General features: G+C 40.0%; 2 protein-coding genes and 1 long non-coding RNA gene across 15 annotated transcripts in view; 1 reads left to right on the top strand and 2 right to left on the bottom strand.

The window, feature by feature from the left end:
* The window catches only part of SEMA4D (semaphorin 4D), a 102399-nt gene extending 80721 nt beyond the window's left edge, over nucleotides 1-21678 (top strand). For 3 of the 6 annotated variants that reach the window (XM_076361567.1, XM_076361565.1, XM_076361566.1), the window contains 3 exons: nucleotides 2342-2514; nucleotides 2739-2782; nucleotides 3924-6395. In XM_076361567.1, the coding sequence (XP_076217682.1) occupies nucleotides 2342-2514; nucleotides 2739-2782; nucleotides 3924-4840 (1134 nt within the window). In that variant the 3' untranslated portion in view covers nucleotides 4841-6395. Of the gene's footprint in view, nucleotides 1-2341; nucleotides 2515-2738; nucleotides 2783-3923; nucleotides 6396-6744; nucleotides 6952-7993; nucleotides 8313-18467; nucleotides 18678-20129; nucleotides 20228-20787 lie in introns of those variants that run through there. The other 3 variants (XM_076361568.1, XM_076361570.1, XM_076361569.1) reach the window with 3 other exon arrangements.
* Nucleotides 19334-20149, bottom strand: LOC143172310 (uncharacterized). Its single transcript, XR_012997324.1, has 2 exons — nucleotides 20085-20149; nucleotides 19334-19930 (listed from the first exon to the last, which is right to left on the bottom strand). It is a non-coding gene; the product is annotated as an uncharacterized LOC143172310 (long non-coding RNA).
* A 1157-nt stretch (nucleotides 21679-22835) lies between the features above and the next one.
* The window catches only part of SECISBP2 (SECIS binding protein 2), a 28905-nt gene continuing 25738 nt past the window's right edge, over nucleotides 22836-26002 (bottom strand). For all 8 annotated transcript variants that reach the window (XM_076361556.1, XM_076361558.1, XM_076361560.1 and 5 more), the window contains 3 exons: nucleotides 25752-25906; nucleotides 25112-25313; nucleotides 22836-24308 (listed from right to left, as the gene is read on the bottom strand). In XM_076361556.1, the coding sequence (XP_076217671.1) occupies nucleotides 24199-24308; nucleotides 25112-25313; nucleotides 25752-25906 (467 nt within the window). In that variant the 3' untranslated portion in view covers nucleotides 22836-24198. The remainder of the gene's footprint in view (nucleotides 24309-25111; nucleotides 25314-25751; nucleotides 25907-26002) is intronic.

Here is a 26002-nt window from a genome sequence, read left to right as displayed (position 1 = left end):
AAAGCAGCGGTCCTTTTCAGCAATGAGGAGTTGGAAGTTGGGTTAGGTGCCAGAGTCATGAAAGCTGGATGGTCATCGTACCACCCAAGCAGGAATTACTTCTGCCCCTCAGTGTGAAAACACAAGTTTCCATCTCCTTGGACGTCACAGTAGCAATGACAGTCAGTTGCTACTGAAGTGCTTCATAGAGCTGGTATTGTGATAATGTGTAGTGGTATCCCATAGTAATGGATTAACCACAAGAGGGTAATAGTTGTTACGCTGATGGTGGGCTTCAGACCTCTCCGGAGTCAGAGTCCTTTCTGAACACATTATTGCAGTAGTCTTCAGGCCCTTCCCATATACCTTCACCTTGTTTGGAGGGTGGTGGGCAGAGTCAGATGAGCCTACAGTAGATCCTCGTAACTCCCACTTGACTGAAAGATGTGTCTGGATTTTTTAAAATGGTCTGCTCAGCTCACTGCATGTTCTCTGAATTTGTGGATGTACTAGCTGGGAGCCATGCCGAGACACTACAACCCATAGGCAGTGTTACACTGTTGGCTTGGATGTTAGCTAGCAGAGCACTAGAGAGATGAGCAGCACTCAGTGCATTGGGGGAGCTTTCTGGTAGAGTGGGAAGCTTTTCCTAGAAAGTCATAAGTCTCCACCACTGCAGACTTCCTTCTGTGGGCATTCCAGCGTAGTCCAACACTAATCTAAATTAAATTTGAGGATGAAAGACTGCATTTGAATATGTGTCTCTGAAGTTTGATTCTCTTTCAAAGTCCATCTTCCAGCAGTGCCAGCAGATTCTTTTTTGATCCAGTTTTGTCTTTCATCTTCCAGTGTCAAGAATTTCCTTGAAAGCTGTCTGCATGCTTCATATATGGGACGATCCAAACTGATTTGTGCTTGGTCTTGTAGCTTCCTCTAGAGACTGCTAGAGTCAGAATGCGTCATTCATTAGCTTAATTTTAAGACAGACTTCCTCATGATCATTGCATTAAAGAGACTAACCTGTTCCGAGTTCTCATGGCAAAATCTCCTTACATCCTTAGTGAAAGAGTGACAGTGAGCCCTAAAATCTAAATTCAGCCCTAAGATGCCCTGTTAGTTGTTTCCTTGAGGCTGTTTCTGATGTCAAGACCAAAAGTCTGCACCACAAACATGAGGTTTTTGAAGAATATTTCGTTACTAGAAATCTTTCTTGGATGTCTGCCCATCACTTTGTGACCATATTCATCCTGCTGGAGTCAAGCAGTCTCACTGCAGACCCAACTCCTGAATACATTTCTACATACTGAGAGATCTGTATGGCTGCAGGACAGGAAAAGCAACTCTGTGCTTGGATCTGGCTCATTTGCCATGACAACTGCTGTAGGGTGCTGATAAATCCACTCGGTATTCTGCTCAGGATGAAGTCAACCCACTGCCAAGGTGGGGTGTGTTGTTTGGCTTTGTATGCACAGCCTCTCAAAAGGGCTAGAGGGTCGGCCACTGGTGGTTTTGGGTTGCAGTGCAGGCCCCTTTCTTGAGGCTTTGCATAATAATATGCAAATTCACAGTGTACCTTTAGCTGTCAGTTTCCCTGGGCTTTGAAACAGATGAGTGAAATAAGGCAGCTGCCCGCCTTATGAGAAGGATGTTTGGGATGAGCATGGCCTTTTCCCGCCGTGCTCAGAGTGAGACTTGTTTGGGATCCCCAGCAACAGTGGGTCAAACAGCCGTTCTGTTTATAACCCCCTTTTCCCAGGTGTCATGCAAGTGCTGTTTCCTTTGAGTACTACCCAGTGTTCCTCCTTAAGCTGCAAGTAGGCTGCTGCATTTGCCTCTTGTAAGGCTGATGCTGATGTGGCTGCAGAGGCCTGACTGGTAGAAGAGCTGAAGGCAGTAGGGCTGCTTTGGGTTAATAGGGGCAGGTCCTACGTGCAGCAAGCCTTGCCTGTTCAGGCTTGCCCGTGCCTGCTGCAGCCTTGTCATCGGCACAAGCTTGCCTTGCCTCGTACGAGGATTATTGGTGCATTCGTATTTATGGAAAAACTGTGTGATAAAGCCACGGTTAGGCATGGTTACTTTCCATTCTCATAAACTGTATCTATTTCAGATTTTTGTTCTTTTGTCTTTTTGTACTTCCAGCATCGCTGAATATTTTCAAGATAAGTTTCCTTTCCTTTCTAGAAATAAAAGCTAATAAAAATGTTTATTCCCCTCATGCTCCAGTTTTTACAAACATGTCTGTATGTATGCAACTCTTTACTTTTAATAATTTTTAAATTGTTTCATGAATTGGATTGTTCGGCTTTGAGAAAGTGATTGGCTGTGTGGTTTTTTTTTTTTGTGCTTTGTTTGGTTTTTTTAGGGCAGAAGATACCTCTATGCTGGTTCAAATTCTGGTGTGGTTCAGTCTCCAGTGGCATTCTGTGACAAGTATACCACTTGTGTTGACTGTGTTTTAGCAAGGGATCCTTACTGTGCTTGGAAACCCCTTGAAGCTTCCTGCATTGATATTTTTAAAGAAAGTGAAATTGAAAGGTAATGGTAGCCTTTGATTACCTTACAGTTACAACCAATATTGCATCGGTGTTGCCCCTTACCGATAACTGGCACTTTTTTAACTGAATGTTTTCAAATACAGACTTTTTCCTATCCATCTATGTCTGCTCGTTGTATTTAAATAAGATGAATCTTAGTACGAGAGGGTGGGCAGGCTGTAGGAAGCGTGATTTGAACTTGTAATACTTGGACTTGTTTTACAGGAACTGGATTCAGAACATAGGTGGAGATGCATCGTCTTGTTCTGGTGAGTTAGTCTTTGAAGAGCTATTTCACATGTCTAGGTGGAGTAGTGAGAGAGTTGTATTTAGTTCGGCTTGGTTTTTGTGATTATCTGGACATTCATTTATATTTTAATAGGTATGTGATTCTGCTTTTGAATATTTGAGCATCTGTACAGCCTGCATGTTGTCTTAAAATGTCTGTATTTGTATACATTTCAGTGTGCAGTGCACAAACCTCTGAAATGAACGGGGGCACCTCAACAACGACTTGTGAATGAAAGCAGTATTTACCATAAGTACTTCTAGTGCAGAGGCTTCTGTCTCTGTGATACAGCATTTGACATTCTACTGTGAGCCTTGATAAGTGCTTGGTTATTGCTGCTGGATCAGATGAAATGATCCTGAAAAAAGGTGGTTTTATGGTGAGAGGGGAGGGGGACTCAGAACATGATGCAGAGCAGCTGAAGTACCCTCCATAGTGCTTTAAGGCAAGTAACCACAGGTCCTTTCTTTATAGTGTGTGCTGCTACCACCAGATCAAGGAGATCTTAAAGGAGAGTAGTGTTACAGGAGAATTGTACTGCAGTAAACAAAGCTCTTAAGAGTTTGATTTACTCTGTTTTTATTTCTAATCCAAGCAACGTATGGACTGCCATGAGAGTTTTGCTTGTTAGTCTTTTTGTTAATTTATGGTCTTGCATTGTGGGTGTGCCATAAGTGCTGATACTTTTTTAGAAGAGAGTTTAAGTTGAGTAACAGCACTTTGTTCAGTTTCTTCTTGGATATCTTGTAGTCGCTGATTTACTTAAAATGCACTAATTGCATATAAAGTGATACCAAGTTCAGCATCTTGTCTCAAACAATGACTCGTCTCAGATGCATGCTCAGTTGCAGATCAACAAGGTCTTATATTTATCTAGAAGTGGAGGCTGTCTTAGAGTTTGAGGTGTCCTATCTCTTAGTCTGTCTTGATGTCTCGCACGCAGCTGTAGCTTGGTATTTCACTGAGATTCTTGCATGCTGTCATCTTGGCCTTGTGAGGTAATCTGAATGCCGTAATCTTTACGTTTCTGTTAAGACAATAGCACAGTCTCATGAAACTGTATGGATTAGAGCAAAGGGGAATCATTGCTGATACTCTGCACATTTATTTTGATGTTCCAGATAAAGTAAGAGAGAATTCCCTACAGCATACATTCAAGCATGGCAGCACAGCAGAACTCAAGTGTTCTCAAAAGTCCAATCTGGCACAGGTAGTTTGGAAGTTCAAAGACGATGTGCTGAGAGTGGAGAGCCCCAAGTACCGTCTGCTGGAAAAGGCGCTGCTCATCTTCAATTTATCAGAAGGAGACAGCGGTGTTTACCAGTGTTTGTCAGAAGAAAAAGTGAAGAATAAGAAATTTTCTCAAGTGCTGGCTAAGCATGTTTTGGAACTGAAAAAGATCCAGCATACCACGGTGGGCCCCACCGTGGCAGCTGCACCAACAGAAGGTAATAGCGATGTGCCAAAAGTGTCAGCTGTGTCAACTGAGGGGTCTACCACTCACACCTCGACCACTCAGATGGTACCGGTAACGACAGCGAGGATAGTAACAAAGCCCATTGGCCCCATCCTGACAAGTGCAGCCTCCAACACAGAGCTCTTCAATTCAATTCCTGATGCAGTCCCGGAAAAGACCATGTTCCTCAAGTCAAACGATAACTTCCTGTTGATGTTCCTCTTCCTCTTCTTTTTTATTCTCTTCTTGTGCCTGCTGTCCTACAACTGTTACAAAGGGTACTTGCCAGGGCAGTGCTTGAAATTTCGCTCTGTTATGCTGCTTGGTAAGAAGAAAACCAAGTCAGATTTTTCTGATTGCGAGCAAAGTGTGAAGGAGACGCTGGTGGAGCAAGGCAGCATCAGCCACCAGAGTGGGGAGCAGCCGAAGCCAGCGCATGACACCGGCTACGAGACTGAGCCCGACTGCGGGAATGGCCAGCTGCAGCCTGGGGATTCGCAGGCATCCCGAGAGGCCAAGGACAAGCCCTTCGATGTCAAGTGTGAGCTCAAGTATGCCGACTCGGATGCGGAGGGGGACTGAAGGACCCCGTCGTCCATTTCAGTGGTGGAAATCAGCTGTGGTCCTGCGGCTAGCTATTTGAGCACAGAGGGTGTGGGTGTGACAGCTGAGCCATATCGGGGTTTACATGCTTAAGCTGTACAGCAAGCCAATTTGCGTTCAGATCTCACCAGATTAGAGAAGCGGTGTTCTTGTCTGCAGACAGTAGCATCTTGTGTTGTGCTTTTTTCTTTTTTTTTTTAAATGGCCCATTTCAGATCACCATTAGTTTGTTCCCAGTTTTTCCCCCACCGAGTGCTTCGCTCTGGTGAAGAGTTACTTGCTTGTTCTTCAGCCCTGTTCTTCCATAGGATAAAAGTAACTTTCTAATTCAGTTGGCTTTAAAAAGTACTTCAGTCTACACATATTTTTAGCTGCCATTAAAAAAAGACCTAGTTTCATTTTAATTCCAAATTGGAAATTAAGTTTAGTTTATCAGATTGGTAAATTATAGACTTTTGTCCAGATTGGGACATTTTTTTTTTTCTTTGCTTCTAGGGATTACTTTTAGTTTTATGCTTTGTGTTTTGGCACACTAGGTCTCTTTAGTTGGTTAAAGTTAAATTTTTTAACTGCTTTTTAAGTATCTTAGATTTTTAAGGTATAATGGGGATAACATTGGCTTGATTTGTGTAAGACTCTCAGGGATAATCTTGTTTTAAAGGCTTTTTTCTTTGCTGCTTTCTAGAACTTTAGGTACAACAGTATCGGTACAAAACATGGAGTAAGTGGCGGGGGAGGGAGGAAATGATAGATTTAGGAATGCATTTCCTTTTTTTTCCCTTCCTCCCTCACCCCCCAACCAGCAAGCTGGACATAGTCACATTCTATTTTCTATACAAAACTGGATTTTTTTTTTTTTTTTTAAATGGAACAGTACAGGCAAGCAGCTGTCAGTTAGTAGTGACACGAGAGAGGTTTTTTGCACTGTGGAGGCGAAACAGGAATCGAGAAGAATGAACTACAGTAATTCAGCTAGTGACTCGCTGGAATGGACTGTTAGGATACAGCCTGATGAGAAAACATTGCAGATTTTTTTTCTTTTTTTCAGATTCAGAAATAACTCAGCTTCTTTTTGTGACAAATCTTTGCAGCATCACCCTTTCTGGATGACACCTTCCAATCTCCTGTGCAACTGGAGACTGAAACTGGAGCTGCTCAAACAATCGTTCATTTGAACTGTTTATGTGAATCATGCCTGCAAACGTGAAAGTGTGCATTTGTTCTCAGCCTGGTTCACAGCAGCACTGTTTGTCTGTAAAAGCATTTTGTGCGGTACAGTCCTGAAGAATTGTTCCTCTCACTGCATCTTTCTGTAAATATTGCTAGAAGTAGAGTACATTTTAACAGTAAACAGCAGTATGCCTGGGCTGCTTTTCTATGTTGAACTTTGATGCGAACATAATTTAGACCATCTTAGTGTAAACAGTTTATATTTTATAAGATTCAGTTTGGTTTTATTTTTCTATTTTTAATTATGTACATATAACAGAATAAATATTAAAATAAATTGTATTATATCTTTACTTCAGTGAAACCTGGCACAACACTGCTTTCCATATTGCAAGTACTAACGTTCCTTGTGGTTTCCTTTAAGGGCTAAGAGTGAAAACTTTTGTAATTGATTTGAAGCAGATTCTCTTCTCAGCTTTATTTGAATGGGTTATAACCCAGGTTGGTGGGGGGATTGGAAGGATGGAGAGAAACAAACATGGGTGAAGGAGGAAAGCGCTCTTCTCCAGGGGCCTAGGGACACTTCCTCTTATTACCCTTCTAAAATTCATTTGTCTTTTTGCATTATTTCTTCAGCGTGTGATGTATTTCTTAGTACTTTTTTCCTTAGTACCCTCTTTTTTTTTTCTTTTCTGTCCTCTTCTGTCACACAGCCTCATCTCCTATACCTTTCCCTCCTACTGGTACCTCCTTTTTGTCCTGTGTGGGAAGTGATTCACCTCCTTCACCCACCAGTACCCAGCCTGATGTTTGGTCTAGCACAGACCCTGTAAAGGTCATGTTGTTGCCACCTTTCCTAAGTGACCAGGCACAGCATGTTAGTGTCCGGGGACCCTTTCGCCTCTTCTGCCAAGCCACAGGTAAGTTGGAGGACCCCTGTATAAACCAGCATTTTCTGCATTAAAGGTTTAGATATGTCACCGTGTAGTGTATATGGTTTACTTTTTTGATGTTTTTTTAAAAAAACAAAAAAAAAAGGAAAAGACCATTTCAGGATGTATTGTGAACATGCTGTTACCAAGAATCTGGCACTGCGAATACTGTACTGCAAAATGCAGGCTCTGATTTAGCAGCCTACTTTAGCATATTAATAGTCAATTGACTTTAATAGGCTCACTTGCATGCTGAAGGAGTTCACTGAATCACGATTGCATATGGATGTTTAGCAGGTAAGTATTTTCACTGTCAGTATGTATGCCATTTAAAAAATACACTTCCGTTGGATTTGAATTTAGTGTATTTTTCTGGACCAGGTCAGTTATTCCTTTTTAGTCTTAACTTATTTCAAATGGTAAAGTTCTTACAGTAATGTCAACTTCCATTTTATGAAGAATGTATTATATGAGCTGTACAGGAGCATGACAAAGCTATTTTTTCTGTAGAAATTCAACATTTGTCTTTCAGCTTTTGTTTGGATAGTAGTTGCCTGTTTAAGTGAGATTTAATGGATCTAAACAGGTCTTAAAATGTAACCTTATTCCTTAAGAGAATATAGATTAATTTTGAAAAGTAGCATTGTTTCATATTGGCCTGTCTGTGAGTCAGTGTGTGGTAGTGTTACATGGAATCAGATCAAAATGCATAAATCTTTATTAGAGTAGGTCTTAGCAAAGGCATGATTTGTATTTCCATGGCTAAAAAGAACAACAGCAGGGGTCAGGGTTCTTTCAGCAATAATTTGTCCACTGCTGCTATAGACAATTCAGAAACTTTTTGTTGTCCACTGTGAAAAAAATTGTAAAAGTAGCATAAATAGCACAGAGGATCTAAACAGTTTGATAATTGTGCTACAGATCTGGAATTTATTTTAAAATTACTTTTTTCATCCAGCAGTGTCTGTTTTAACATGATACTCATGTGCTGCTTTTTAAAAATTGTCAGTAATTGTAATTGCCTTGGCAGTGAACTTAAGAAAGAAGGAGCAGTGTCCTAAAGTCAGCCTGTGGAATTCGCTCCTGAGGAGGTAGGGACGAATAGTGGAAGAAACTGTAACAAGAATCAGACATCCAAGAGGTGCAGTGGTGGCAAGGGCAAGATGAGCCAGCTGTGGAAGCGTTTCCGACTTCTCTCCCAAAGCACTGAAGGACTGGACTTCGTGTTGTGGGTGGGGGTTTTACTCCCTTTGGGAAAACAAGACGTTTGGCCGATACACGCACCCTTCTCTTACCCAGAATTACAACTTTATTCCATTGATTTAAAAAACAAACAAACAAACAAACGCAACAGCATACCAAGCTGATGTAGATCTTTTGCACCTTTCTGGGGCCTGCATGTGAGGATGTGTAAATTTATCCTGCGGGGGTGGCGGTGGTGGGGTGGCTAAGCAAATGCTTTTACTAGGAAGCTCTCTACTTGGATTTATTCACATTCCTTTAGTGCCTCTTGCTAGCTCTTTATATAAACGTAGCTGTAATGAACTTTATTTTCTTCAGCTATGAATATAAGGTAAAACGCGTTTGCAAGGAGCAGAAGGGTAAAATGAGACTGGCAGAGAGTTAAATGTCGTACCTGGTCTTCTGCATGAAGGATACGGTATCAGCAAATGTATGATGCAAATACACAGATTGCCACATCATCCAGTCAAAAACCTGAAGCTTGTTTTTAATTAAGTTTCTAACGTTATTTTTATGAGACTTACTGAATCTCTTCCTTTTTTTAATTGTAAATATCTGCTTCAAGCTGTCTGGAAACTCGGCAGGAGTTGGTGAGTTCTCTTACTCATCTCTTTCTCACCCCACGTGTTTTAACCTGAAAGCTCACCTAAGGATAATACTTTACAACCTTGTTACTGGCTCATTTCAACAATGTTAAGTTACAAGTGCATACAGCACAAACAGCCACTTGTCAAATGTTGTTATTTTTTTCTGGAAAATGAGTTTTTCAAGAGCGGAGTACTCCTGCCCTTCCTGAAAAGGAAAGAGTGCATCTCCCTTCATGAATTGCTTCCCAGTTTCTCTCCCTACTCCCGTGAAGCGTCTCACATCTTCGCGTGTCTCCAAAGACCTGTCTGCTAGATAGGCACTGGCAAACGTTAGGTTTCCTAACGTTTTAAAATAAAGATACTTTACTGACACCTCCTACCCCAGCTGTACAGTAGTACATCCTTGACCTTAACTTCACAGACGAATGACGTACCAGAATATCCCAAGTATGCTGAGCAACAACTTAAATGCATGTGTAATCAGAAACAGTGCAAAACATTATGTTTTATTTTTGTATTTCTGGCCTGCAGATTCAGACTCTCTCAGTGTCCGTGCTGTCAAGAAGTCTTACCTCCTCCCTTAGTTAGTCTGAAGCTGGAGTTTTTCCATAATGGTTTCTTAACTTTTCAGTCTCATTAAAATAATAACCCCGGGAGTGTGAACATAAAAGTTCTGCAAATGCAGCAGTATACTTTTAAAGGAGTTACTATTTCATGGAGATGCTGAGATGGGTACCTGATAACACCCACGTACAATGCCTGTTCCCTGTGGTTATGCTATTTTAAAGGGAGTGCGAGAAAGCTGTCCACATCCATGCAGGAAGAAATCCGTAACTCCCCAGAATCAGAATCGCAAGTGACTCACTACAGTTTTTCTCTCTTTGGTGAAGCTTGAAGTGGTGCTGAAAGGCATGCAGAAGGGTAGGGAAAATACGATGCACTGCACTTCAAGCGCTGCTGCAGACAGTACAACTAGACGGAGCGCCTGCAGAGTGAGTCCCGAAACAGACCTTGCCCAAGGCTGTGTCCAGACATCTGAGGGTTGGCTGTACTGGTGTTGCCAAGTGCTTGTGCAACACGGGTCTCGGCAGTAGGGCTCAAAAGTCCCTGCACCCCAAGGTGTGCCTGGTTTGCCCCTGGGAGGGGGCTTACTTGTCAGAGATTGACTTACCCATGGAAATGAGTAAGCTTTCTCTCTGGAAGTGGCTTCCTAAGTCATTCTTGGGTGAGGTTTTTTTAGATTAATTGCATCACCCGTGACGCCCTGGGATGGTCTGGTTGGTTGACGTGGTGCAGTGCATTAGGAGCTCAGTCAGGAGAGGCATGGAGTTGTGCAGCCCCCGGAGCAGAATGAGCCTGCATAGGAAAGTGCTTTGTGCTAGGCAACAAAATGTTTGTCTGAGACTAGAAATTACAGCATTTAAATTACAGCATGTCAGTATCTTAAAATGGAGTTTGCTTCGGTTGTTACTTTGTTCTACTCTTACAAGAACACAAATATCACAGTCATTTTCCATGGACATACACTTGCATTTTATAACCAGTTGCAGTTTTCCAGCTTTTCTTTCTTTTTGTGAACTGTTGTATAAAATAATCTCCAGAACATCTCCTCTTCCTACTTTCTTTAGTGAGTGTTTCCTAACAATTACGCCTGTGGACAGATACATCATTAGTTTTTGAAACCTGAAAATGGTTTAACTGGTAGCCTAGAGAGGAGAAGCTCTGCATCTCCCAGGACAAGTCAATCCACTGCACAAATATTTTAAAACTTTCTAAAATAACTTTTTTAATTTTTATGCAGTATATTTTGATATTTACATGGTGATGCTTTATTGAAGCGATACCCTTGACTTTAATCTGTATGGTTGATCAGTAATCTGTGGCTGGTTTATCGTTATCCTCAAATGGAAACGCTAAGTTTGTACCTTGTTAAACAGTTCCATATCCCGCTTTAGGAATTGGCTTCTCCGCAGACCTTTGGTGCTTTATCACATGCTATCTGCCTGTGACTCAGTTTCAGCGTCTCTGGCTACAGTCATCTGATAGCAGCTGTTAATTTGTAATTTTGTAGTTTTGTACCACTTCTTTCAGTGATTTCTGCACCGGCTTAAAGGCATCTTGGTACAATAAAACCATTCCTTTGTATGGATCTGTGACATGCCACCTGTTTTTTATTATTTGAGATGCATCTAGAAGGTAACTTGAAAAATTAAGATTGTACCTTTAATATATTAACAGAAAAGAACTTGGAAGTCTTGACCTAAGGTTATAAAATCAAGTAAATACTGCAGACCCATTTTGCATAAAAACCACAGACATTAAAAGTATCCTTCTTGTTACTTTAGATTGCAATATCTTAGGGCTGCAATTATCTTAACTAGAACATTGGCACTTCTTTTTTGAGATGTCGGGGCCTGCTGCGGCCCTCTTACATCTAACTCTGCATGCAAAACCAGCAGCATTAAACACCTTGGCAAGTGTGGGTGTTATCCTGGCTCTGGTGGCTTCCTGCATAGTGACTTCTGTAAGACAGTTTCAGTAAGGACTATGACATGGATGCTGCATTCTTAAACTCTGGCATCAACAGCAGATTTTGAAAAATCTCTGTAGAAATTCCTCTTGCTGTGCACTTTTGTATGTAAAGGCTATATAGGTCAAGCTAAGAAATACGTCAAAGGCGTGGAGGAAGAACACCTTTTTCCTTTTTTAAAAAAATATTATTGTAAGGACTAGAATAAGCTCAATGTAAATGTAATATAAGCATAAGGCACATCAAATTAAAAAAGGGGAGAGTAAGGAGAAGTAGAAGCAAGAGTGTCTTATTAATTCTTCAAAAGATTTCCTCCATTTTGTTTCCGCTGAATAGAATCTTACCTTGCACAGTGTGCAGCAGGCTGCATTCATACAGGTTTTTCCTGTGCAATGAATAATAAGGTGGAGTTCAGAAACCTCTTTCAGTGTGACCGATAATTTATAAATGCTTAAAACATAAGAGGAGACACTAAAATATCTTTCTTCCCAGGAGGAAATCAGTCCAGTTAAGACTAGTAGTTGTAGCCTACAAGTAATCGTTACTACTGTAATGTGCTTAAAACACTTCAAACTGCATGCATGTGGTAGAGTATCCCATATATACCAGTAAGTAAGTGTTCTTGTACACTCATTGGTGAAGTTTATCAGCTGCACCGTATGTCAGCAGAGGGCCTAGGTAAATTAAGCCCACTGCATGGTTTTAAAAGTTTTTTTGATTGGTATCTGCACAGTTTGAATAAGCCGTCCTTTTGAGAAAATAATTTGTCAAAAAGTCTCGAGACTAAGGAAAACAGCCGGTACCTGTATGAAGGAGTACCTCTGTGAAGCAGCAGCTTTGCTGCTTAGTTGTTCAGTTCAGCTCTTCAGCTCACTTCTGGAATTGGGTGCCGCATGGGCTGTTTGCAGAGACAAACTGATTCAGTCACAAAACAGGCAGTATTCACCGTTTGAGGTCAATATACATGTGATTACGGGGGGACTACAAGAGCGCAGGAAAAAGAGGTATTGCAGAATCTATGGCAGCTTTTATAGTATGACTAGGTGATATAAAAGGAGAAGTTTGCTTCGCATCGGGGTCTTCGAGATCCAAATGTAATTTCTGAATGACTTTTGGCATACGTCTTCCCTCAGGAGAGAGATTCACTTTGCTGTGTATTTGCTTCTATGTACAATTTGCTTACAAGGTTTTACTTGACCTCGCAGCTTAGCCTTTCTTCTTTTGCAGTTCAACATAAACATTTACACTGTGTTTTTCCTTGCTAATATGCAACTCTGATTCAGTCATGTCTCAGCTTGGAGCAGTACACTGGTACTAACTCCCAACGCCTGGCCAGGATTGAGAAGCTGGATTTCCCAGTCCTGCCTAGTGAGATGTGATGGGTTTGGACTGGTGTGGGAGTCTCTGGAGCATAACTCCACCTTTATGCTCTTTTCCTCAGAACTTCTTGTTAGCCCCACCAGCCCTGTTTGCAAACTGACTACCTGTACACTTATTTTTTTTGTCTTCCCCGTGAGAGCTACAACCTGTAGACTTGTAATAATTAATCCCTCGGTGTGATGGCTGATTAACTGGGTACTGATTTGGAACATAGCTGTTACCGTTTATTTAACTATTCCAGCAGAAATTGCTTACCAGAGCTGCTTCAACATCTCGTGTGCATTGTCCCCTCAGTGGAGATGAAAATCTCATTTCCATGTCTTAGTCATCTTCCTGCCAGATCTGTCTGGCAAATGAAGGAGCAAAAGCGGTAGCTTGCGTTCTCTGGAGAGCAGGAGTGATTTCTGGAGACCATGTTACTCCCTAAAATATGTTCTCCGCTTTTCTTTGCTTTATTGTAAAACTTAACGTTTTAGTAGCCTTGTTAGCTGATGGGAGGGCCAAAAATAAGTAAGCAAACTCAAAATGGAAACTCATTTTTTCTGCCAGTCCCTAGTTCTAGCTTGCTAGTGCTTCATTTAATTATTCTTCAGGGGCAATTATCTGGGTTCCAATTGCACAGCCTTTTTTCGGAACCACTCAGAGTATCTAAACAAATGCTGTTCACGCTGGGAAGCGCGGACAGTTACGAATTGCATTTTAATCTCATAGGCGAGTCAGCCATTTGCCCAATCTGCTTTTAAATTCCATTCTGAGAAGGCAGGTGCCGTGCCCTACTTTCATCTGCATGCGCTGCGCATCCCCTCCTCTGGCGACGGGCTGCTACTTCCAGCTTTTATGCCGTTCGCATTTGACGGGAAGCACTTCCTGCTTTTCATCTGCCTTGATAAGGCTGCAGCAGCTTGCGGTGTTGATGTTACACAAAAGGACTAGTGATTTAACAAAGGCACCAGGTTTTTGAAGGAGTATATCATGCGTCCTTCAGTATGAATTATTTGGTGTTTGCAGTAATATTCTTTGTTGGCATTTCAGAGAGGCCTGTTTTCCTTGGCTTTTTAAGTCTTTTTTTTTTTTTTTCTTTCATTGCTGTCAAGCTATTTCCAGTTTGTTTTCTAGAATGTATTGCCCCCACTTAAAAAAAAAAAAAAACCAAACACACCCACCCACCCACCAACCACCAAAAAACAAAACTACAAAAAAGTTATCCGAGATCTAGGTTACCTACCCTGTACACTATTTTTCAGAAAAATGCAAAGATGCTTGTCTCAATTTAAAGATTCTTTCCCCGCTTTTCCAATCTGTTACCCTCCTGATTGCTTCATTTACTATTTATTATTTTGCTAGCTTGTCAGCAACAATGACTCAGACTCCTACAACTCAAGAAACTGTGACCAGCCTTAAATCTAACCTTCATTCACGTACTGGGTAGCGCTGGTGGTTGTTTTCCGTATTAGTGACTGACTAACCTTTTTCCTGTGCTCTGATCTCCGATTTAAAATAATCTTTCTGCACCCAGATTATAGTGTTTTTTTAATACTTAATCCCAGCTCTGGATGAGAGCTTCCTATATGATCTTGGTTTTCTGAAATTTGGGATGTTTAGTTCAGTAGCATTCAGTACAAGCCAGAGCTGCAAGCTAGATAGCAAGCATTAAATCCAGATTTAATTTTAACTAAAATCCAGATTTTAATTAACTTTTTTTTTTAAGATTTTTTTTTTTTTTAATGTGCTGCATGTTGTGAGCTTTGGAAGGGGGTTTGGTGCGTATTGGGGAATCCAGGGGAGTTTTTTCCCAAACCTAAACTTCCTGCCACTGAGGATAGCCTCTGGTAGCTGTTCTGTGTCTAGATTATAGGAATTTGTGAAAAAGACTTTTTGTTACCCTCCTAGAATTTCTCAGTGGGATACCTGTCAGTTATCTTCACTGGATTTCAATTTGCTGTCAACTTTCACAGGTTAGGAAAGCTTTAAGAGGTTTAGGCTTGCTGATGGCTCATGCTTTGTTTTACTCAACTCGCGTCCCTCTATCTTGAAGTGTTTCTCTGAATAATTTATAGGGAAGCCTTGTTTTAATATTACCCTTCAAGAACTGTGTTAAAAATGAGGAAAAACGGTGTGCTACACCAACAGCAATGGGGTAGCACTTCTGAGTGTTCCGCTATACAGCTTCATTTGGTAGCTTTTGAAATGTCTACGCGGCTCTGCAAGTTGCAGCATCTGGCAAAAGGAGCTAGCTTGGCCAGTACTCCCTCTTGCTCCCCCACCCCAGCCTTATGCTGGTGAGCTCTACTTAATCCATAATCTCTTGCTTTTAAATGAGTTATCTCCAAGCTTTCTTGAAAGCCATACGTCTATTAGGATTTGATGCGCAGATGGCAAATGCTTAGTTTGGTACAGTTTAGCGGGGCACATCAGCATGCTGCTCTGAATCTGTAGCCGTATACTTCAGTTCTTTACATCTGGATTTATTATTTTAACCTACGATCAAATTTACGCCAGTAATTCAGTGAATACAGTTAGGCTGTGGGTAGAAGTTTACAAGCAGCTGCAGTGGTTTTAAGTTTTTAATGCTATCTATGGCTGCTGAAATTTTTCCTTGTGGAAAATCTCGAGGCAAAATCATCTGGCTATTAATTAAATACATGGCTTGTGCGAGCCTGCCTGACTTGCCGCAGGTCAGAGAACCCATTTTGCCAGTGGAAACTACCTGGACAGTACCTGGGCTGTTACTACCTGGGCAGTACCGTTTCACTCAAAGCGCTGAAAGCAGAGGTACAGAAAATGAAATCTATACGGAAAAGCAGCAAATACTTCCATGGACGCTGGAAATTATGAAGGGCTTATGCAGAGAAAAGGGGTGGTTCAGACAGTGCAGCAAGGCTTTTTTATTTTGTTTGATAATTGTTAACCTTTCCCCTTCTAAAATCGTTAAGGTCGTGAAGTTGATTATTAGTAATAAATTTACTGAGATTGAAGCAATGTTTTCAAAGTTAACTGTTCGAAATATCTTTCATTGTTGTTTAATCATAGTTACATATCTAGACTGACTTGCTGTTTAATTCTCTGCTTGAAATTATGTTTTAATAAGGTGGCTTTTTTAAATCTTTCAAGCATTCTTAAAACGGATGGCAAAGTAAGTAGATCAAGTGTGTTAGAAATTCGTATTTTAAAGTTTACACTAGATATGTAATTAATTTGTATTATAGCAACAGTAGCAAATGCAGAGTATATGCTCATCGTAATTTCCTTTACCTTCAGAAAATACTTGCCTAACCATTATATCCGAGTGTGAATTTATCTCACTCTAGAGTTGTAGAAAACTTGCATTTAACAAATGTGATTCAAAGTTTTTGCAATGAAGCTGTTTCACAGTGTATTTTTTCTATTGCTCAATCCTGAAAAGGAAATCAAAGTAGAGAAAGTAATAGCACAGTCCCTGAAAATCAGGAATAGACTGCACTAGAAGACGAAGATCCGTAAAAACCCTGACTAGTGCTTGAACCTAGATTTTGCTGCCGACTAACTTGTATGAGTGTTACTCTGTGGGGATTTCCAGTGCTTCTGACTGCACAGAAAACAAAGGTAGGGTAAAATTGCCCAGTTGCAACTTGTTAAGGGGCTGACCTGAAACAACATGGCTTGCAAAATTTCCCATATACGGAAATTGTTGGATTTTAGTCTTTTGGTGCAATGTGTGTCTAAACTGAACTTTTGGCAGATTTCCAGAACAATTGTTATCTTTAGCAGCAGTAAATAGAGCAGGTTCTCTGGTGTGAATAGTAACATTTGAAGTAAGTTTAGGGAAGCATCCTGCACTGAACATGCCACTTCCTCGCACGGCCCTACAATGCCACTTTTCAAGCTCATGGTTTTAGGCAATGGCCCTATTCCCACGTGTTAGGGCTTGAGCTACTGCACATAAAACTTGCGAGCTTGTGGCTTTACTCGAGCACCTGGCTTTTAGCTTTACAATGTTAGAGTAACAACTCTTCTGCGCTTGGAAAAGTTCATCCTGAAGCTTGTGTTGCAGCATTCCCTCTTCCTATTGATCTTCACTGTGGTCAAGTTGGTCTTAACTTCTCCAAGTCAACTTGAACTCTGCGAACACTATCGCTTAATTTCGTTTCTGTATTAATGCTGTGTCAGACTTGCTGTGGCACCTGTTAGAAATTGTAATCCAGAGTGTTTCTGAAGGTAGGTTTCTACTCTTCAAAGCCTGTTTTTTTTACTTAGATTTCTATCTTTCTGCTGTGCTTGTATTTACTTACTATTCTTCCCATTTGTCCAAAATCCAACTTCAGCGTTGGTTTACTGAAATGATTTGTCTCTGGTTCCAGACTTCCCATGATTTTAGCAACATGTAACCTATCTACTGTTAATTGTAGAATGAGTACAATCATCCATAAAACTTTTTTTTTTTTAAATGAGGATGTGCTAGGCTAGCTGTTTTCAGTTCAGTGTATGCTTGCCCTCTCCACTTTGTCAGAGCTGTTGTTAGTCCTTCTCAAGAGATTGTGCCACTTCCCTCCCTCCCTCTTTCCCTCAGAGATAAACTCTACCTGGCTTTAACTAGATCATGTTCTCTATCATTCACCCTTACTCTTACTACTATTTTATGTCTCCAAATTTGTAGTGTATTAGTTTTATTTCCAAATTATTTCAGAATTTAACACAATATGCTGAGGAAGTGCACAGATGTAAAGACTACCTTTTTTTTTGTCTGCCTGTATGATTATCTAAAATTTAATTAGTTTTCAGGACACTGACCTAGGATCCAATCTTTTTCTAGAGAAAAATGCCACATCAATTTGCAATCTGCAATGCTCATAGTAAAAGCTGACTTCTGTAGTAGGTTACTCTCAAGACATACTTGCAAAAATAGTTTATTTTCTTTTTACCCCAAATTTCTCTTTACATCTTCTCTTGCTAAGGCTAGTCTGGACCCTAGGCCCCAAGGGAGAAATAGGCATGTTTTAAATATCAGAATTACTGCAAAGTTCTTAGCTTGGCCCAGATGTCTTTCTTTTAAATGAAAAGGCTCTGATACTGCCAAGTACTCTTCAGCCAACCTTGCTAATTTTCTGGGAACAGCTGTTCTGTCCTCTGGGCTACTGTCAATCTCTGATTTATTCAAATATTCTGTTCTCGCAGGTTAAGACGAATAATAGCAACAAGGCTAAAAGATTAGATTGCTCTTTGTTGTTGATCCAAGCTTCTTCCAAGTTCTGTCTTGCCTAATTGCCTGCTGTGACTAATGGTTCTGTGCTTTTTCCAATTCTGCTTCTTTCATTATTAGTTCCAGCACCTTTGACGCACCAAGTTCTTGAACTTTTTCCCCTCCTGGCCTTTATTTCAGATTTTGCAAGGCATGTCTCAGATGGTCTCAGCTTTGTACCAGAAGCTAGCTTGATCAGCAGTAGGTAACGTGGCCTAGCTCTACAGGAAACCGTATAGGCAGATAGTGCTGATGTTCATCATCTGCTCTATCATGTTTGTGGGGCGAGTTCCTCCTTGTGAGAATCCAGGCAGAATTCCTTTATACATATGAACTCATTTACAACTTTGGCTTGAACCTAAATTACCAGTGCTAGCTAGCTCCTTTTTATCCCAAGTTTTTGGTACCCAGAATTTCAGCTGAAGAAACCTAAGAAACCTTACAATCATCTATTTATGCTTTTGAGCCTAATCTTGAGGTCTTAGGCTTTTGTTTTCTTTTTAAAGACTCATCTTGTATTTTCTTACAAAATAAGCTGACGTTTTTACAGGTCCGGATGACTCCTATTTTGTCTGGAAGAAGAACGGACAGAAGATGAAGGCATGCATCACTGAGCAATCTCATATGCTGTTTGATGGCAGAGTGCATGTTCTGAGTTGGGTGAAAGATTCAGTATCAGAAAACACAGAATATAAATGTTCATTCATCTCAGAAGTTGGGAACACAACATCAGAAGTGCGCATCACAGTGGAAGATAAAGGTAGGCTGGTTTTGAACGTATGCCATGTTTGGCTTGACCACGATTATGAGGAAAGCTCTGTAATTTTCACCCATAAAACACGTGCATATCTGAAGATGGTAGCTCTGGCTTACTGTATTAGTATCCACTTCAATTGTTTATGAAAAGGTTTCAGAGCCATAAAAATTCCTTCTTCCACCCCCTCTCACAAAGGACTAATCTGTAAATTAGCAGTTATGATCTAGAAATGAAACCGAAACTGCTAAACTAATGGACACAAATTGGAAATCAGATGAGTACTAGAGAGTTAAAAACAGATACCCTGCCAGAGCTCTACAGGGTAATGTAGAAAAATCCTTTAATGCCAAGGAAGTCACATGGTAAAGAGAAACCCCCACCACCCAGGATATTTAAAAAATCAGATGATTTGTAAATCACCTGTAGTTGGATGAGGTCAGTTCCTACCTCTTCATTTGGACACTAACTGGGCATGAGGTCAGTTAGCTAACTTCAGCAGCTGTGCAAGATCTCTGGGTATCCAGAACTGACTGATGCAACTTGAGCATCATTTGCAACTAGCGTTTGAGAACTTGCCCTGGCCTACAGAAGGTCTGAATAGTCTTTAAAAAGACAGCAGGAACGATGAAGATGATATAGTATGGATTTTCTTGGCAGGGTGAAGGAAAAAGTGAATTATTTTTAATTAGCTGGTTAATAACAAACATGAATTTGTCAAGAACAGCTCAACCCTCCTTTTTTCAGTGACAGAGAAAAGCAGTAGGAGTTACACAAGTTGTCTTGCCATCACTCCAGTTACTTTGAAGTCTGTCTCAGAAGCAGAATGAAGAGCATCTCAATGAAACTACTGTAAATGTAAAACAGAGGGAGGCTTTCACTGTGCTCCAAAAGCATTATATACTGTTGCTGGTGTCCTGAAGGATAAACAGAAAATATTACATCTGTGTATGTCACCACCACAGTGTTACATCCTGCAAGAAAAACTGGCAGACAGAATTAGAACTAGAATCTTACCAAGAGGCAGTAAAATAGCCCTTCTCAATAACTCCGTAACATTACTGAAAAACGGGGAAATTACAAACTGGACATAGTCAGCTGTATCGTATCATTCTTCTCCCCAGGCTTGGTATGATCTAACTGGAGCGTTCCTGTGCTTCTTAGATGGGTTTGAACTCTAACTTGTAGGTCATATTTTCTAGACCTCGAATCACAGATAAAGGCACTGAATCTGTTTACTCTGGAGGCTATAAAGTTTGCTGCAGAGGGGAAGAGATGGGACCATTTGAATAGAACTTATTTCCAAATAACATGAGAGGAGGTAGAGCAAAATGAAGGACAAGATGGTGGCTTTTGTTCCTTCTAGCCCAGTCCTCCACAGGAAGTTGTGCAACGGAATAGGTACCAACTTACTTCATCATTACGTAGTTATGTAATCATCCCATGTACAATTCTCAGACAGTGCTGGTCAGGATGGATGGACCAAAGAATTTGATATGTGGAGAAGTGCCATCAGTGAACATGACAAGATGATGCAAAACTGGAGGAAAACATGGGTAAGAATTTTTGGAAAAGGTATCTCCTACAGTGCTTTCTACACGACACGCTACAGTCCCAATTTTATAAATAGCCTATGATGCTTCTGCAACCAAATGTATTTATATAACAAAGTGATTAGTATTCCTGTACACACTGTCATTCTTGACCCTCTCAGCAGTAAAATCTGCTTGATCTATGACATACATTACGGTTATGTCAGCTTGCTCCTTCAGTCCACTAACCAAGTGCTAATCAGTCAGTAGTTCTCATCCTGCCAAAACAGTAAGTCTGTGTATACCAAATATAGTAGATTAATTTCATCACATCTATAGACTAACTGGATTGCAGAGACTACTGGTCTTCATAAATGGTATTGTCCATCAAAGCTGGCCTTCCTTTAAAAAAACCCAATAGTCCATACTTAGCTTTTAATGTTTTTCTCCAACAGTTAGAACAAAGATTACTTTTGATAACTTTTGGATACGACACATGCTTGTGGAGTTAGTATAGGCAACCTTTAAACCCAATTTTAATTTTTAAAGCAGCAGTAACACATCATTCTGAACTTTTTCTTCAGGAGAGCTGCAACAAGAAAAACAGCCTTTAATGGACACAGGAATGAACAGGCTAGAAGGAGAAATGTATGCAAGTTATCCAGTATTCTTAATATCACAGCATTCAAAGAGGTATTTGTGAGTGCTAGTGCTGGCATTAAAATTGATATTCAGGAGAATCACCTGAAGCTTGAGGTGGAAGAGGATATCCTTACTACACCAAAGAATAACTAAGTTACATGCTACAAGAGAGGCCACCCATCCCATGCTGGAATTATCTCTGGTTTTCTGATGACAGTTATTTCAGCTTAATGAAGAACAAAAGTGGTCTCAGTAAGACTTGTGCTGCTCAAACAATATAATATGATGTATGGCTTCTGTTTTGAGTTCATTAAGCAAACCAGTTAATTTTGTGCTTGAGCATCTTGGCACATGATTTAGAGATTAATAAGATGTGGATCACATACATTAAAAGGCACTTAAACTGGCCTATTTATTTTCTCTTCATGTGTTTACCCTTATACTCTGTTCCCAGTGTTTTGAAGAGCATTCCTTTCTGGCGTCAGCAAGTTCATTTGTTCAAACACATTTCCTTTGGAAATAAAGCTTCTGTACCAAATAAAGAACTTCTGACTAATGCTCAAAATACGGATAGATTACAAGGCACCTAAGTTAAAGCAGACTCTTTAGTTTTTGCAAGTTATTCTTCTATATTTGAGATAACTGTAGTAGCTTTAAAAAATTCTGTTCAATGAATTCTAAGACTAAACTGCATCAAGTTCATATATTTCTAGTGAACAACTACAGATTGAAAATGGGAGGACCTACTTAATCCACAGTGAAACTGTTTTACTGCATTGCTGTTCAGAGTTTTGTCCTTCTGCATCTAATAAACAGTAAGTCTGAGGCATAATTCAAGTTTTCTCTCGTCTTCTCAATGATTTTCAACAATCTGGAAGCAAGAAAGATGACACCTAAGAATCACTATAGCTTGAGTCCATGTGGACAGCTGCTCCTAGCAATAGCAGAAAGCTTCATACTTATCCCCAAGTTATCCCCTAACTGGTAAGATTTAAATTAGATTGAAGAAAGCATTCTCCTCACTCTAAAACTTTCCTGAATGACCCCTTTTTTTTTTTCTTTTTTTCTCTTTTCTTTTTTTTTTTTTTTCCAATACCAGACCACCTTGTGGTCACACATGCAGGGTGAAAATTCTTATACACAAACCATTTTCCCTGTTTTTCACAGCGGCAGTCATAAATTAATGCTGATGCAGACTTCTGACACCAACGTTCAGAGGGAATTTTTTTTCCCCATTGTTTCTCTTATGACATCCTTTATGGCTAAGGGACAACTATAAAAAGACTTTTCTTGAATTGTCCCTCCTCTATTTGTTCAATAGATTTGGAGCAGACAAGTTTAGTTCTGTGGGGCTGAGTGGGAAGGTAAGGCTTTATAAGATTGAGGTCAGAGTTTTAGATGAGCATAGCTGAGCTTTGCCTTGTCTCGGCAGTGAAGTACTGCAAGTAGTAAAAAAAGATTGCCAGAGTTTTTGTTTAGGTCAACTTCATGAAAAAACATCTGTGTAACAGAATTAGCGAACATAACTGTGACCCCTTATAGTGAATTTTTTTGCTACATTCTAAGAACAGGAAATAACTCCCTAAGATTTTGAACAACCTATAATGTTTCCAAAGTAACTTTTCATGCTCTCCTACAGTAAGACAAAATAGAAAATATGGCCAAAAAAAAAAAAAGGGCTGTTAATGTGATCTTCACCAACTGGTCCCCGTTCCATGCAGTGACTAGGTTTAGCAGTTTCAGAGTTTTAGATGTGTACTGAAGTGGCACAAGCACAAATAAATCACAACTTACCTCTGAATCAAGGATATCTGCTGGCCAAAACAATCTTTCATCACTGGGATCTTTCACCTTCAATTGCCATTTAAGATTAGAAGAAACTAACACAAAAAGATCATCATCATCATAACTAATGACCAACTGTACATTTCAGCTTAAGGCTGGCTTCCCTTACCAACGTTCTTCCTCAAAACTGACATTTCAAGTATCATTAAGTGCCCACCAGAAGAGTTTATTTAAGTCACAACCGTACTTTATAGAATCAATATATTGTAACAGATTTTATACAATTTACATTCTACAAAATTGTTAGAATTTCAAAATTATTTAAAGTTTTTATATCGCTTCTAACTTCACAAGGCAGCTACTTTCCAAAGTATTGCACTACAAATGTTCAGTGCGGTGAAGCGCTTACAGATGCACGTCAGAGATGCTGGCAGCAGCACATGGCATCTGTATCATCTTTCAGAACAGCTGACAGAAGTTACATGTGCATCCTCCAATTACTTTCTTTAGGCTTGTCCTCTTATGTCTGCAACTTGTAAACAACGGTATTTATATAGGACATTCCCACTAAGGTGCTCCACCACCATTATTGAGCACATTTTATTTTTAAAGTTTTGTTTCCTGTAAGATATAAATTTTCCCTACCTTAGATACAAACTGAGAGCGATCAAAAACTCTTACATACATACATCGACACACCCCCAAACTGAAGGAATGAGGAGCCTGTCGGCATGGAGAAGGTACAGATAGGATAGCAGGCTCGCACATTTGCTGTTCTTCAATATCTTCTAACTTCAAAGCAGGACCTATGATAAACTAGTCTCAGTAGAAGCAGAAACATCATCATTGTACACTTAATCAACTTCATAAAATTTCTAAACAGAGCATTTTCACTTCAGGAATGAGACCTCTGCAGTCCATGCTCTCTCCTTTCCACCTGCTGTATGATCCCAGAAGAACAAAATATCACACAGAAGAGCTAACTGGGAACTTTGTCATCATGGCCTTCCTTAATTAGTTTCAATCAAGCTGCCTGCCCAGAATTAATTTCTTGCTGACTGGAAAAAAGTGACATTGACACCAGCCTGCCCACCTGAGCAGGTTTATTTAGAACTAAAAATCAAAACCAAACCCACAATCAAAAAACAGTTGAAGTTCTTTAAACAAGAGTTAAAAATAAAAAGCAACTCCCCGCAAGCCCCAACCTTCTGGCTCATGGAATCTCTTCCCAAATAAAATCATCTTTCTAGCAAGTTCTTTTGGTACACTGTATCACTAACAAAGCAATGCTAGTCCATAAAACCATTAAAGTATGCCAGGCCAGTTCCAATGGTCCAGGACTAAGACAATTTGCTGTTGTCATCCGCTATCGTTATCAGCCAAATACATAGAACATAAAAGCATTAGCCAGTGCCTCGTGCTCCAGTGTGTATTTTGCTTAAAGGGATTCAGAACAGTTTACTTAGCTGACTTCAAATGTTTCTTAAATTATTTTATTTTGCTACCTTCTTCCTAGGGGTCTAAAAGAAAAAAAAAAAATTAAAAGCTCAATAGAATTGGATCTGGATTTACTGATGCTCTTCCGAATTCACTATCACCATGTCAGCAGTTGCACTCTTTTCCAGTTCCAGTGCATATGGGTTATACTCTTCTTCAAGTTTTCTCTTCCAGATTTTAACTAGGGAATATTAGAATAAAAAAAAAACAAAACAACAAACAGGTTACCGTATAATACTTGAGGAAAAACTTAAAATGAAAAGTCACGCTGATTCTCTACTTCCTCCTCAAAGTAAGTGCTGAGATAAGTTGGCACATGGACGTGTTGATGCGTACACCACGCAACATCAGATGATGCATGAAAGAATACTTTAGGAGTGACGGGACCCATTGAGGTCCTTGTGGCCAGCCCCCCACTCAAGCAGGGCTAACTCTGAAGGTGGGTGCAACTTTAAAAAAACACAGAAGTTTTCAAAACTTTCAAAGAAATTTTAAGTTGCCTAGTATCTGTGGTAACTGTCATTGTCTGGTGACTGTATGAGCAGTGCTGGAAGCATGTGTTTCTGGAAGTGGAAGGCCTTTACAAAACATGAACACTTTTGGACAGGAAGATGCATCTCAAACAGGCTTCAATACAAAACTTAAGTCCAGCACAGTTATAGAGTATGCACTTGTAGAAAAAAAACTTAAGATTATTTTTTAACAAATAGAAATAATAAGGAGCTCTGTTAAACCTCCTTGGACAAAGCAATGAGTACCGCCTGCCATCAGTGGATTTCACAGAGGAATTTTCTCTAGGACTTTCTCAGCAAGAGCTGACCTCAGGTTTATAAAATAGGGGGCCAGGGGAAACCACAGAAAAGCAGAATTTCCCCCCTTACTAACCACTAAAAGTGTCAGGCGTCATTTGTTTCAGTGAAAATGGTAGAATTGAAGAGCACTTTGAATGAAAACTGAACCAAAAACAAGTCAGTAAATACTCACTATAATTTGGTACATCCTCATCAGAGTCCCTGGAAGATGTTTTACCAGTTTCTGACAAGCCATTTTTTTCATATTCAGTGGTTAAGATGCTGGGTTGGGTTTCTCTTACTCCTCCTTCAGCTTCTTCCTCTAAAGCTGCTATCATATCTTTGTAGGCCTTCCTGGCCTCTGTTGTCAGTTGTACCATTCTATGAAAATGGTCCTATGGGAATATAAAATATTAGTAGAGCTTAAATCATACAGTAAATTTTAACATCTCCATGAAAATCTGTAATGAATATTCCTTATTCAGAACATATATGTTCATATATAAAAGTTGAGCAGCTAAGTATGTATAAAGACATGAAAAACAATTTATAAACGTTTATAAAAACACGAATTCTCTTGGAAAAAAAAAATTTTGGAAGAGATCTAGATGGAGAGGATGTCAGGAAGAGATGGCCAAACTACTTTTTTGAACAGTGCTGAGTGGCTGTACTTCTAAAATCAATTTTTCATGTAAGCAACTGACCTGGGATAAAGAGTATAAGTGTGCAAATCAAAACAAACAAACAAAACCTTAAAGTCAGAGTATTTTTCTTCCCCTTACAGGTAAAAAGTAAAGCTAAACAAAAACATGAACCTATGTATTTCAACTTACCTGAGCCCCATCATAGCTAAAAATTCCCACCACACTCACAGGCACTGCTTTGTTCACACAGCGGCCTAGGGCCTTGCGATTAAGGGCAAAAACGAACGGGATATTCTGTTCACAGGCACAGTCAATAATGTTGTGTAGAGTCTCATCCAACCCACCTGGAGCAGACAACAGAATTAGCAAAGAATGACACTATTCAAGCTGATTATAACTAAAGGACAGTACTGTTAAAAGTAGTGGCAAAAAATAACCCA

This window comes from Aptenodytes patagonicus, chromosome Z (genome assembly GCF_965638725.1).
Source record: "Aptenodytes patagonicus chromosome Z, bAptPat1.pri.cur, whole genome shotgun sequence".
Lineage (NCBI taxonomy): Eukaryota > Metazoa > Chordata > Aves > Sphenisciformes > Spheniscidae > Aptenodytes > Aptenodytes patagonicus.
Note: the sequence above shows the minus strand (reverse complement) of the source record. Positions and strands in the feature narration are given on the sequence as shown.